The 15,041-nt window shown below is 37.6% G+C and overlaps 1 protein-coding gene across 9 annotated transcripts in view; it reads left to right on the top strand.

Moving 5' to 3' along the window:
* The window catches only part of CLCN3 (chloride voltage-gated channel 3), a 109,478-nt gene that overhangs the window by 29,728 nt on the left and 64,709 nt on the right, over positions 1-15,041 (top strand). Inside the window, exon 1 of one of the 9 annotated variants that reach the window (XM_023554977.2) lies at positions 9,827-13,279. The exons of 7 other annotated variants lie outside the window; for them this stretch is intronic. In XM_023554977.2, the coding sequence (XP_023410745.1) occupies positions 13,201-13,279 (79 nt within the window). In that variant the 5' untranslated portion in view covers positions 9,827-13,200. Of the gene's footprint in view, positions 1-9,826; positions 13,280-15,041 lie in introns of those variants that run through there. One more of the 9 variants, XM_003415805.4, reaches the window with a different exon arrangement.

The following is a 15,041-nucleotide window of genomic DNA, read 5'->3' as shown; positions in this document are numbered from 1 at the left end:
ATTACTTCTCTAACCTGGGAGAGAGTTTGGCCTTAATGTCATGGGTATAATGAGTTGACTTTTTTTTGTGCGTATAGAATATTACCTACGAACGAACCATCCTTTGAAGAATTGAGAAAGTTGCTAGCCAAATCGTGTTTTGTGTTTTGGTTCCGATTAAGAATTCCAGTTGAAAAGACTTCAGGAGTTATGAGCTAAGCCTATGGTATCGTAAGCTGTATGTTCCACATATACGTAATACATACAGTAAATACTAGAGGGTTAAGAGGAAGACCCTCAATGAGATGAATTGACACAGTGGCTGCAACAGCGGGCCCAAACATAACAACTGTGAGTGTGGTGCAGGACTGGGCAGCCTTTCATTCTGTTGTGCATGGGGTCGCTATGAGTCAGAACTGACTCGACAGCACCTAACAACAATTTATAAACCTGTTTAAAACAGTTCTGAAATGTTAACATTTACAGGGAATTTCTTGGAAGAAGCAGTGCTTAAAACAATTTTAAGTCACTACAGGTACTTAAAAAACTTATCTGCAACTCTTTGGGACTGTAAATAAGATTAGACTGGAGGGGTTTAGAGTAAGAAGAAAGAATACTAGATCACCACTGGGTACTACTAAGATGAATTGTAGTTTTTTAGGATAGATTTCTAACTTAAAATGACTTTTGAATGTGAAATATAACACATACCAGAAAATGCATAAAAAACAATTGTACAAGACCAGAAGAACTAGATGGCTCCTGGCTACCACTCTCGACTGTTTTGATCGGGACCACAATAGATGGATTCTTATAGAAGAAGGTGGAACAGAACTCAAATTCTTAAAAAGTTCAGACTTAATGGACTGGTTGAGATTAGAGGACTTCCTAAGACTATCATCCTGAGATACACTTTAAACCTGAGAATGATGACACATTGTGAGAAATGTAACCAACATCACTGAATAATTTGAGTAGAAATTGTTGATGGGAACCTAATTTGCTGTGTAAACTTTCACCTGAAATCCAATAAAATATTCTTGAAACAAAAAAATAATTTAGAACAAGGCCTGACATATAATAAGTACTAAATAAATGCTAAGTGAACATATGCTTGTATTGGCACGGAAACCCTGGTGCCGTAGTGGTTAAGTGCTACGGCTACTAACCTTAAAGGTCGGCAGTTCAAATCCAACAGGTGCTCCTTGGAAACGCGGTGAGGCAGTTCTGCTCTGTCCTGTAGGGTTGCTATGAGTCGGAATCGACTCGACGGCAACGGGTTTGGTTTTTGGTTTTGTATTTGCATAAAGAAACCTCGGACAACCAAAAATCTAATAAATGTGGTGAGCGAAAGAGGGAATATGGAGACGGGGGCAGGCATGGGTGTAGGACTTTGCACATCCTGGGCATTTTTCCAGCTTTTTTACATGCTTTTCTGTTTGAACTATATGAATGTCTTATCCAAAAAATTAAAATTATTTTAAAACGTTAAAAAAAAAATGAGTGTGAGTGGCACAAGTGGTGACTGACTGTCTAGTCTGAGGTCAGAAGCAGCCATTGAATAAGTCAATGTGAAGTAGCATCGTGCCAGGGGCACAGCTGTTGCGCAGTTAAACCCAGGCATTCACCGACTGATTGTTTGAGTTAATGATCAGCCACACCTGTGACTGTCTGTTTTTGGGTTTTATTTTTCGTAGTAGTATGTACTGTGTACAGTGTTGTAGCCTGTAGGTCGCTGATGTCACCGTATCTGTGAGCTTATATGTAATGTTTCCAGCCCCCAAAGACAAAGGTGGGATTTATGAAGATACTCATAACAAAAGGTAATAATAATGAAACAAACAAAAAAAATGGGGCATTTGATTCAACATCAGAACCAACTAATGACGGAGTCATCAGAACAGAACCCCATTGCAAGTCAGAGACTACCTGTATGTTTGGATGAATAATGAAACAACAATGCAATTGTATAGTTTCTTGAGTTATTATAAAATATAAGTACCTGTGCAGCTCCACCCAGGCTAAGAATAAAGCAGCACTTACTCCAGCAGACTCCGCGTATGTCCTTCCCTTTCCCCAGAGGGAAATACTGCTCTCGTTTTCATAATTTTCTTGCCTTTCCTTGTGGTTTGATCACCTGAGTTGTTGTTAGGTGCTGTTGAGTTGGTTCTGACTCATAGCAACCCTGTGTACAACAGAAGGAAATACTGCCTGCTCTTGCACCACCCTCACAGTGTTGCTATGCTTGAGCCCATTGTTGCAGCCGCTGTGTGAGTCCATCATTTTGAAGGTCTCTCTTTCACTGACCCTCTACTTCACCAAGCATGATAAACTCCAGGGACTGATCCCTCCTGATAACATGTCCAAAGTATGTGAGATGGAGTCTCGCCATCCTGCGCCTAAGGAGCATTCTGGGCTGTACTTTTTCCAAGACAGATTTGTTTGTTCTTTTTGGCAGTCCATGGTATATTCAGTATTCTTTGCCAACACCATAGTTCAAAGGCATCAATTCTTCTTTGGTCTTCCTTATTCATTGTCCAGCTTTCGCAAGCCTGTGAGGCAACTGAAAATACCATGGCTTGGGTCAGGCACACCTTAGTCCTCAAAGTGACATCTTTGGTTTTTAAAAAATTTAAATAGATTGGTAGAAGTTCTTTATTTTCTGAACATAAGCTTTTTGAACAAATGTTCTTAATTGTAATGTGGTCCACATGTTGATCTTTTGCCTTATAGCTAATGCTTTTTGTGTCCTGATTAAGAAAATTTTTTCTACCCTGAAGTCATGAAAATATTTTCCTGAGTTATTTTGTAAGAGCCTTATTGTTGCCCTTTCACATTTAGGTCTATAATTCATCTGTGATTTTTTTGCGTGTGTCATGTAGGATAAGGGAGTAGTTCATATTTTTTCATATAGATGTGTCCCAGCCTCACTTAGTAAGAAAGCCATCTTTTACCCACACTTCTGTAGTGCTACCTCTAACGTATATCAAGGGCCCGTATATAGAGGATCTATTTCTAGAGTCCTCATTATGAACTATTGATTAGTTTTTCCAGCTTTAAGCTAAAAGCATGCTGTTTTAATTACTATAACTTTTTAATCTCATTAATTGGTAAAGAGTCCATTCACCCTTATTTTTCTTTAAGAGTGTCTTGGCTGTCCTCGAGTCTTTTTTTTTTTTTTAATTGAGGTGACATTCCCATAATGTAAGTAACCATGTTAAAGTCAACAATAAATGACATTTAGTACATCGACAATGCTGTGCCACCACTACTGCTATCTATTTCCAAAATGTTTTCATTACCCAAAAATAAAGTCGCATCCCCAATAAGCAGTTATTTCCCGTTCCTCCTCTTCTCAGCTCCTGGCGACCGCCAGTGTGCTTTCTGTCTCTACGGATTTATCAATTCTGGGCATTTTCACGTAAATGGAATCATACAGTGTTTGACTTTTGTGTCTGGCTTTTTTCACTTTGCGCAATGTTTTTGAGATTCATCTACGTTGTAGCATGTATCCATACTCCATTCCTTTTTATGGATGAATTAAATTGCATTGTATGAACGTACCACAGTTTATCTGTTCATCTGATGGACATTCGCTTTGTTTCCACTTTTTGGGTATTGTGAATAGTGCTGCTGTGAACATTTGTGTAAAAGTATGTATTTGAGAGGAGCACTGGTTTTTTTCTGGTAGTGCGGTGGCTAAGTGCTTGGCTGCTAACTGAAAGGTCAGCGGTTTGAACCTATTAGCAGCGCCACAAGAGAAAGACAGGGCAGTCTGCTTCTGTAAAGATTACAGCCTTGCGGTTGTTCTGCTCTGTCCTATAGGGTCTCAATGAGTCAAAATTAACTCCATGGCAACCAGTTTGTTTTTTTGTTTTTAAATGTATTTGAGTACCTGTTTCAGTTCTTTTTGGGTGTATACCTAGGCGTGAAATCCCTGGGTCATATGGTAATTCTATGTTTAACTTTTTGAGAAACCGTTAAAATGTTTTCCACAGTGGCTGTACCATTTTACAATCCTACCAGCAGTGGACGAGGATTCCATTTTCTGCAAATCCTTGCCTGTGCCTGTTGTTTTCCAGTTTTTTTGGTAGTCTTTATCTTAGTGCGGATCAAGTGATGTCTCATTGTGGTTTTATTTGCATTTCCCTAATGACTAATATGAAGGAGCCCTGGTGGTGCAGTGGTTAAGTGCTCAGTTGTGAACTGAAAGATCAGCAGTTCGAACCCACCAGCCGTTCCACGGGAGAAAGATGTGGCAGTCTGCTTCCATAAAGATTACAGCCTTGGAAACCCTATGGGGCAGTTCTGCTCTGACCTATAGGGTCGCTATGAGTCAGAATCAACTCCTGGCAGTCGGTTTATTTTGGGGGGTTAATGACTAATAGGAGACAGTTGTACTTTAGCGGTAGAATTCTTGCCTTCCATGCGGGAGATGTGGGTTCTATTCCTGGCCAACACACTTGAAGCGCATGTCGGTGGAGGCTTGTGTATTACTATGATGCTGAGCAGATTTCAGTGGAACTTCCAGACTGAGACAGACAAGGAAGAAAGGCCTGGTGATATACTTCTTAATAAAAATCGTGTGGATCACAACAGTCCGATTCCGTTGTACATGGGGTTGCCATGAGTCGGGGCTGACTTGGTGACAGCTAACAACAACAACTAATGATGTTGAACGTCTTCGCCCTGTACCTGTTGGCCTTTTGTATATCTTCTTTGGCGAAATGTCTATTCAAGTCCTTTGGCCATTTTTTGATTGAGTTGTTTGTCTTTTTGTTAAGTTGCAGCAGTTCTTTATATGTTCTGGATATTAAACCCAATCAGATAAATGGGTCCATTTTTTTTCTCCCATTCTGTAGGTTGTCTCTTCATTTTGTTGATAGTGTCCTTTGGTGCACAAAGTTTTTAGTTTTGTTGATATCCAATATATGTATTTTTTTTCCCCCATGTGCTTTTGGTATCATGTCTCTGGATGCATTGCCAAGTCCAAGGTCATGAAGATTTATCCATATGTTTTCTTTTAAGAGTTTTATGGTTTTAGCCCTTATGTTTAGGTCGTTGATCCATTTTGAGTTAAATTTTGTGTATGGTGTGAAGTAGGAGTCCAGTTTCACTCTTTTGTATGTGGACATCCAGTTGTCCCAGCACCATTTGCTTGACAAACTATTCTTTCCCCATTGTGAGTGATTTTGGCATCTTTCTTAGTTATCTAGTGCTGCTATAGCAGAAGTATCACAAGTGGATGGCTTCAACAAACAGAAATTTATTCTTTCACAGTCTAGGAGGCTAGAAGTCGAAATTCAGGGCACCAGCTCCAGGGGAAATCTTTCTTTCTCTGTCAGCTCTGGGGGAAGGTCCTTTTTATTAATCTTCCCCCAGTTGAGCTGCTTCTCAGCACAGGAACCCCGAGTCCAAAGGATGTGCTATGTTCCAGGTGCTACTGCCTTGGTGGTATGAGTCCCCCATGTCTCTCTGCTCACTTCTCTCTTTTATATCTCAAAAGAGATTGGCTCAAGACAAAATCTTATCTTGTAGTTTGAGTCCTGCCTCATTAATATCATAGAGGTAGGATTTACAACACATAGGAAAATCACATCAGGTAACAAAATGTTGGACAGTCACACAATACTGAGAATCATGGCCTAGCCAAGTTGACAGACATTTTTGGGGGTCACAATTCAATCCATAACAGTACCCTTGTCAAAAATGAACTGGTCATAGACGTATGCATTTGTTTCTGGCTTCTCAATTCTGTTCCATTGGTCTAAATGTCTGTTGTATTCCACTACATCGGTTTTATTTTTGTAGCTTTGTGGTAAGTTTTGACAGCAGAAAGTGTGAGTTCTTCAACTTTGTCTTTGTTTTTCAAGATTGTTTTGGCACTTCACAGCCTCTTGCAAATCTATCTGAATTTGAAGATCAGCTTTGCCATTTCTGCAAAAAAGGCTGTTGGAATTTTGATAGGGTTTGCATCGAATCTTTAGATGGCTTTGAGTGGTATTGACATTTAACAGTGTTAAGTCTTGCAGTCCGTGAACATGGGATGCCTTTACATTTATTTAGGTCTTCTTTAGTTCTTTTATCAATGTTTTGATAAAAGAAATAAAAAATTTCTTTTATAAATGTTTTCATTGTACAAATCTTTCACCACCTTACATTTACTTATCGATATTTTGTTCTTTTGGATGCTATTGTAAATGGAATTGTTTTCTTAATTTTCATTTTATATTGTTCATTGCTGATGTGTAGAGACACAACTGATGATTTTGTACCCTGGAACTTCATTTATTAGCTCTAGTAAAGGGCTGTGTGTGTGTGTGTATTTGGAATTGCTATATATAGCATCATGACGTCTGTGAATAGAGATAGCTTTGATTCTTCCTTTCTAATTTGATGTCTTTTGTTTCTTTTTCTTCCCGTATTGTTCTGGCTAGAACTTCTACTACAATAATGTTGAGCAGCAGTGGTGAAAGTTGGCATCCTTGTCTTGTTACTGATTTTAGGGGAAAAATTTTCAGTTTTTCATCATTGAGTGTGATGCTAGCTGTGAGTTTTTCATAAATGTCCCTTATGGTGAGGTATTTCCCTTCTAGTCCAGTTTCCTGAGTATTTTTAACATGAAGAGGTATTGGATTTTCTGACATGCTTTTTCTGCATCAATTGAGATGATCTTTTTTTTTTTTTCTTTCATTCTTAGTGTGTTGTTTAATGTATTACATTGATTAATTTTTTTATATTGAACTACTCTTGCATTCCTGGGATAAATGTCACTTGTTTATGGCGTATAATCCTTTTAGTATGCTGTGGGATATGGTTTGCTAGTATTTTGTTGAGGATTTTGCACATATATTCATAAGGAATATTGGTCTGTAGTTTTATTTTCTTGTGATGTCTGTCTGACGTTAGTATTAGGGTAACACTGGCCCCATAGAATGAATAAGGAAGTGTTTCCTTCAGAGTTGGAGAAGGATTGATGTCATTTCTTCTTTAAATTTTTGTAGAATTCAGAAATTAAGTCATCTGGTCCTGAAATTTTTTTGTTGGGAGGTTTTTGATTACTGATTCAATCTCTTTACTTGTTATAGGTCTGTTCAGATTTTCTATTTCTTGAGTCAGTTCTGGCAATTTATTTATAGGAATTTGTTTATTTCATCTGGATTATCCGTGGACAAAGAACTAAACTTGGCCTTTTGTCTCTGCTTTCTGAAAATAGCTTGAACAACTGATGTGTTCTTTTCCTTTCTAAAACAGCTAAAAAACCAAACCAAACCCACTGCCATCGAGTTGAATCCGACTCATAGCGACCCTATAGGAGAGAGTAGAACTGTACCATAGAGTTTCCAAGAAGTGCCTGGTGGATTCGAACTGCTGACCTTTTGGTTAGCAGCCATAGCTCTTAACCACTACACCACCAGAGTTTCCCTAAAACATCTAGGCCACATTTAAACATATTTAAATGAATTGGGAGTGCTCAACTCATCACTTGGTTCAGCGGGTGAGGTGGTGTGATGAGGCCTCTGGTGTTCCCCATCCTCGAGGCCTGATATTTGCCCTGTAACACGCTTTGTGGGCTCTGTAAGTAATAAAAGCTACTTTCCACGTACTAACACTGTGAACGTCTGGAATGTACAGACTCTGATTGGAAGGATGGAATATTCACGGAGGAATCATTATTAGTGGTCCGTGCCCTTTTCCTAATGGCCTTCTGGCAGTTTAGAATTGGGAGGCAACCTCTACGTACATCTCAGTTTTGGTGGTTTGTCTCACATATCTAATTTGTTGGTGTACAATTGTCAATACTATTTGCTTAAAATCGTTTCTTTCTGTAAGGTCAATGGTAATGTTCCCACTTTCTGGTTTTAGTTATTTGAGTCTTACCTCTTTTTTTCTTAGTTTAGCTAAAGGTTTGTCAATTTTGTTGATCTTTTGAAGGAACTAGCATTTGGTTTCATTGATTTTCTTTTTCTTTTCTTTTATCTCTCCTCTCATCTTTACTATTTTCTTCTCCTGCCTTTGGGTTTAGTTTCCTCTTCTTTTTCCAATTTCTTAAGGTGTGAAGCTAGGTTATTAATCTGAGATTTTTTTTAATGTATAAGTTTCCTTCAGCACTGCTTTCCATAAGGTGCTGCTTCCCATATTTTTTGGTATATTGTATTTTAGTTTTCATTTTTCTCATAGCAGTTTCTTCTTTGACCCTGAACTGTTTTAAGAATATGTTGTTTATTTTCCTAATATTTATGAATTTTCCAGTATCCCTTCTGTTAATTGATTTTTAGTTTCATTCCATTGTAGTCAGGAAAGATACTTTGTATGATTTCAGTCTTTTAAAATTTATTGAGACTTGGTTTTGACCTAATTTGGCTGATGGCATTTCTTTGGCATCATTTAACATGTTTCCTTCTTTCTTGTATTTCCTGTAAATTCAGTTAGATCTAAAGACAAAAAACATTTTTAATTTCTTTCTTTTTTTTAAATTAAGTACATAAAATGTACGTTTTCTTGGGCCATTAGTGTTAGGAGGGGCTTAAAGATTTCTGTTTGTAACGCTATCGTCATCTGAAGGAGCCCTGGTCGCGCAGTGGTTAAGGGCTTGGCTGCTAACCAAAAAGTTGGGGGTTTGAACCCAACAGCTGCTCTGCGGGAGAAAGATGTGACAGTCTGCCTCCGTAAAGATTTACAGCCTCGGAAACCCAGTGGGGCAGTTCTACCCTTCGTACAGGTTTGGTATGAGTCAGAATCAAATAGATGGAAACGGGTTTGGTTTGGTTGTTTTTTTTATTGTCATCAAGACTGTCCACCTGGTGTCAAGATAAGTAAACACATTCCAAAGAAGTTGTAATTCCAGAATTATACATCAAATCGGGGTTAGAACCTAGTATGTGTTTGAAAGTAAAAATACCCTCCCCTTGTGAATTTTTAAAGCCTTGTAATGTACTGCCGGAAACTCTGGTGGTATCGCGGTTAAGTGCTATAGCTGTTAACCAAAGGGTCAACGGTTCGAATTTACCTGGCGCTCCTTGGGAACTCTCTGGGGCAGTTCTACTCTGTCCTATAGGGTCACTATGAGTCAGAATCGACTCAACAACGGATTTGGTTTGGGTTTTATATGTACTGCTGGTATAGTGTGTTTGTTTCCTTGGATTTTCATCTTGAGCCATTTCCCAGAATTGTGCCTAGAAATTCTTTGTCTTTCTGCTCTCTTTCCACTTTGGCCCCACCCAAATTATAATCAACTTGATTAAACTATAATACCTAATTCTATGTCAAAGTCCTTTTTTGCCACACCTTCCAATATAGCTTGTTCTTTTCTAAAGTATAATTGGAAATCACTTTAACTTGAGAATGATTCATTAAGAGAAGGTAGCAGCTGTTGACCTCACAAGCATGAGAGATTTGTTTACTTTGACATTTAAAAAATTTTCAGATTATTACAAAATAATGTATTTGTTAAAATCTTAAAACAGTGTGGAGGAATATAAAGTAAAAACTGAATGCCCCTCCCTCTTTCCCACCTCCATCTCATTCATCAGCAATAACAGTTTGGTTAACAGTTTGGTGTGTCTCATTCTAAACGTAACTCTTTTGTTTTTAATAAGCGCTGTTGAGTTGATTTTCAACTCATAGTGACCCCGGGTGACCGAACAACTGCCCCATAGGATTTTCTAGGCTGTAATTTTTACAAGATCAGATTGCTGGGTCTTTTCTCCTGCAGGTCAGCTGGGTGGGTTTGAGCCACCAACCTTTTGATTAGCAGCCGAAGGCTTAACCATTGCACCACCAGGGCTCCTTAACTCTATACGAAAATAATTATATGTTATGTATATAATACATTTATAAACACACACACATACACACCAGTTTTGGTCCTTAGCTAAAAATAATTTAAATATGACTACAAAACTTTTTGTTGTTGTCGTTGGGTGCCGTCGAGTCGGTTTCGACTCATAGCGACCCTATGCACAACAGAACGAAACACTGCCCGGTCCTGAGCCATCCTTACAATCCTTGTTATGCTTGAGCTCATTGTTCGCAGCCACTGTGTCAATCCACCTCGTTGAAGGCCTTCCTCTTTTCCACTGACCCTGTACTCTACCAAGCATGGTGTCCTTCTCCAGGGACTTATCCCTCCTGACAACATGTCCAAATTATGTAAGACCCAGTCTCGCCATCCTTGCCTCTAAGGAGCATTCTGGCCGTACTTCTTCTAAGACAGATTTGTTCGTTCTTTTGGCAATCCATGGTATATTCAATATTCTTTGCCAGCACCACAATTTAAGGGAGTCGGTTCTTCTTTGGTCTCCCTTATTCATTGTCCAGTGTTCACGTGCGTATGATGCGATTGAAAATACCATGGCTTGGGTCAGGTGCACCTTAGTCTTCAAGGTGACATCTTTGCTCTTCAACATGTTGAAGAGGTCCTTTGCAGCAGATTTACCCAATGCAATGCGTCTTTTGATTTCTTGGCTGCTGCTTTGACGACTGTTGATTGTGGATCCATGTAAAATGAAATCCTTGACAACGTCAATCTTTTCTCTGTTTATCATGATGTTACTCATTGGTCCAGTTGTGAGGACTTTTGTTTTCTTTATTGTTGAGGTGCAATCCATACTGAAGGCTGTGGTCTTTGATCTTCATTAGTAAGTGCTTCAAGTCCTCTTCACTTTCAGCAAGCAAGGCTGTGTCATCTGCATAACGCAGGCTGTTAATGAGTCTTCCTCCAATCCTGATGCCCCGTTCTTCTTCATATAGTCCAGCTTCTCAGATTATTTGCTCAGCCTACAGATTAAATGGATCCTGGCTGAAAGCAGAGAATACCAGAAGGATGTTTACCTGTGTTTTATTGACTATGCAAAAGCATTCGACCGTGTGCATCATAACAAACTATGGATAACATTGCGAAGAATGGGAATTCCAGAACACTTAATTGTGCTCATGAGGAACCTTCACATAGATCAAGAGGCAGTTGTTCGGACAGAACAAAGGAATACTGATTGGTTTAAAGTCAGGAAAGGTGTGCGTCAGGGTTGTATTCTTTCAGCATACCTATTTAATCTGTATGCTTTTCTACAAAACTTTTACTTATGTAATATTGTCAGTATGTTTTATAGGGAGGGTATTCTTAATATTTGAAAACAAACTTCTCTAGTTAGTGTTAACTATCAGATTCATTTTTCATTTCTGACAAAGTTGTAGATCAGGTGAAACAAGTTGAGAGAGCTCCTACAAATACCAGAAAAACTTGTAAATTGATTTTCATTTTATGTGAAACCATGCAAGGACATAAATGGTATCATTAAAAACTAAATCATTTGTAAATGCCGTAAAACATGTCTTTAAAATAAAAATCTTATGGTACTAGAACATACCAAATGACCAGTTTTACCTGTAGTATGTAAAATTAGCTCTTGTCAATGCTTTTCTTGTCTAAAAAATTATTTCCAAGAAAATTTGAAAAATACAACAGAATGAAAAAAAACTTACAATCCCATCATAAATATTAGTAGCTAGAATCAGGATTAGATAGACTATGCCTGTAGCAGTAATTTTAGTTTAGATTCTTTTTCCAGAACCATTCCTTCCAAATCCCAGATGGAATTTTCTAAGAAGTTCTGTCTGACTGAAGTGCAAACTTTTTGAAGTATAGAAACTTTAAACAATTTTTTAAAAAACTGCAGGTAACTGAAATGTATTTCTCCTCTTTCCTACTCTTTGAGATCTCTACTTGCATCCCTCACCCCACATTCATGAATAAACAGTTTGAGTTGGAGTGGATCTTAGAAATTGGCCCGCTCAATACTTGGGGAAAGAAACAGGGCTTCAAACGGGTTTGTTCTGGTTCCAACTCCTGCTGAGAGTAGTTCTAACAAGTTCCCAGGGGATGCTAATGCTGCTGGTTGGGGACGAATTCTGAGAACCACTAGCAGAGCAATGGTTCTCAAAATTTATTATACACCAGAATCACCCGGGGATCTTGTTCAAAAGGTAGATTCTGATTCAGTATATCTGGGATGGAAAAGTAAATTCGCAGGTTCGAAGCCCTAGAAACAAATTACACAGAACTCCTGAGTCCAATGGAATTGCTCTTAATGAATGGCAAGTTTTTATTTAGCACCATAGCAAGTGGTCTAGTGGAAACACTTGAAAGAATGGTAACTGTAAAAGTTTGAACTCTGAGCATTAGATTTTTAGAGTGGCAGTTTTAAACGAAATGAAGTGCTTTATTTCTGAATTTTACAAAAAAAAAATTCTAGCAAAGAGATGATTGGAATACCTAATTTTGGACACATTTTACTGTGCGCCTTTAAGCAAAAAGCCTTTGTGTTGAGAGATATGAAGACTCCTTCCTACTAAGTGCCCTGTTGCCTGGCTTTACAAACTGTAATGAAGTTTCCCAGTATGCAGGTAAATTTTTTTTCTCCTCAAAGCCAGAATGTCTGACTAGCTAGTTCCTTGAGGGAACAAACAAGAGGGCTGCTGGAGGGGATCAATGAGATAAAAAAAACAAAAACAGAAACGCCTTCAACTGGTTAGTATTTTAATCCTCAACAAAAGGCTGCTGTATATTTTAGTTAATTAAAAAAAATACTATTAACAGCTCACCTTTGGTATGTTTTAGTCTTTTCTGTATGGCATTACATTTTCTTTTGTCTTCATAAACCCACATCACATTACTGTATAAAATAAGTACATTTACATTATAAAATCATACAACATATTAGAGTGTTATCCCTAGGTTTCTATATTACAAATGAAAAAGGGCATAGACTGTATCCAAAATTTCCTTTTCACATTTCTGTATTGAATACTTTGTTCTTATCTTAAAAATGAAGCAATGTTTCTGTTGTCTTAGCATAGTTGCCACTGATGTTATAGAAGCTATACTGCTGAGTGCTTTAAAATTCTGGAACCAGTTTTTTTCTGTTATACTTGGAGCTTAGTCATCATCATACGTAGCAGGACCTGATTAAGACGCCTGTCCTGCCTCTAAGCCTAGCTAGATTGTAGCCACTAGCAACCAGCCTGCAATAATTTCCCTTTGATGACATCATCGGCTGTGGAAGAACCCAGTTGCTTCAGCCAGTCGAACTACAGTTCTAATCCTCATCAAATATGGCATCTCCCTTGCCTGCTGCAGCAGGGGTAGAAGAAATGCCACTGTATTTTTAAGCTAGCAAGCTTTTCTTTTTCTTTTGCTGCCGCTTTTTAAAAATTCTAATCATGGATGCTTCTTCCGATCCCTATTTGCCTTATGACGGGGGAGGAGACAGTATTCCCCTCAGGGAATTACATAAAAGAGGTAATACCATCCCGTTGCTATGAATCCTCTGTTGGTATGTTTTTCATGCAGCCGGCAGTTCTCTAGTTTAATTAAACAGGTTCACGTTTGTCCTTTAAACGTTGTAGTACGTCGTTGAGTCGCCCTGGGTTGTTAGTAAGGGGAAAATGCAACCTTTCGAATGGTTCTGTAGTCGTCACTGATTGTTTTCTCTGTGCAGATTAGTACTGCTTCAGATCACATTGGCCTCCGACTCCATCTTCTCTGTGAAAAATCCTCTTTCTATTTAACTACGAAATTGAAAATCTGCTTTTACAACTAACTAAGTCATGTTGGTTCACACCTAAAAAAGTAATTTTTTTGTTGTTGTTGTTGAGAAAACTTACAAGTATTTCCTTAAATTTACAGAGAAATCAAGTGTGTGTATATACCATTATATTTCATCTCTTTTCAGTTACCATCTAGCTTTTACACCATAAAGTAAATTTACAGTAAAAGCTCTACCTGTGTTTTAAAGTACTTAAAATGGCAGTCAGAATGAAAATATTTATATATATGTTTTTCATTTAATATGCATTTTAGCTGATTAACGTACTACGTTTTCTTCTACAGATACTTTGAAAAATTGGTGTGATGGAAACATTCACTGTGCTTTTTGCACATCAGAAAAAATAATAGTTAATAGTTTGTGAAACCGGCAAAGCACCCAGCATTCACGTAGATCTTTTAGCAGGCGCTTCCTTGGTCTCCTTAAAGTAATGGCATGTTAAACTGCTGTTTTGCATTTTTCTTAAATTGGTTATTCTAAAAATAGGTTAGTTGGCATTTGTTGTTCTAGAAAAAAGATTGAACTTCAAGAAAAATCTCTTACCTGGGTGGCTTCATTTATGAACCATATTAGTTTGAATAACTGCATGATATTGTAAACTTACTTTATGGTTTAACTCAAACTTTTGTTTACATACGAAAATAAAGAATGTTGATTTTCTTAAGCATTTTTGGTTTGTTACTACTTAAAATGTACTTTGTATTTGGAATACTTTTTAAATCTAGTATTCTATTAGAATTACATTTTTAAGTGTATTCGGAAATATTTATTAATTGCATTGTGTCTGCTAGACACTGCTCTAGTCTCTGAACACTTGTAACATAATTTCCTTGTAGTATTCTATAGTTAGTAAAAGATTGCTTTTCAGATTTTGAGAAAAACTATATCAGGTTCCCCTTATATTATTGAACTTTCTCTTAGAGTTGCCCTCTTAGTAAAAATCTCTTTCTCTGTGTATGTATGTGTATAATTTTAGAACATTTGAGGAACTACCTAAAAGCGTAAAGAAGGAAATAAAAATTTCCGGTAATCTCACTACCCAGTTTTTAAATTTTTAACGTTGTGATCATAAACTCTCCTATGTTCCCACCACCAGCTCTGTGGCAAGAATTGCTTTAAACCGGAAGCCAGGTGAACGAATGGTGACTGTTCAAATGTCACATTATTTGTTAATCAGTAGTCAAATGTAAAACAAGACTAGCAGTGTTTTCTCTAAGCTATGACATCTGTCCGTTTGTCTGTGATCATAAACCAGAAGACCCGAGCTTGAGAAATTTAAATCCCCAATATGAAACTTGACAGTCTTTGACAAAATTTACTTAGAGCCTCCATCTCTATATAAAATATGCAAATAAAAAAAAAGCCATAACTTGTTTGAGAGTAAATGTGGCTTCTGATGTTGTTATCACCAAAATAGAAGCTTTTATTTCTATTATATTTTCACAAATAATCCTT

The sequence above is a fragment of the Loxodonta africana genome, chromosome 21 (assembly GCF_030014295.1).
Source record: "Loxodonta africana isolate mLoxAfr1 chromosome 21, mLoxAfr1.hap2, whole genome shotgun sequence".
Lineage (NCBI taxonomy): Eukaryota > Metazoa > Chordata > Mammalia > Proboscidea > Elephantidae > Loxodonta > Loxodonta africana.
Note: the sequence above shows the minus strand (reverse complement) of the source record. Positions and strands in the feature narration are given on the sequence as shown.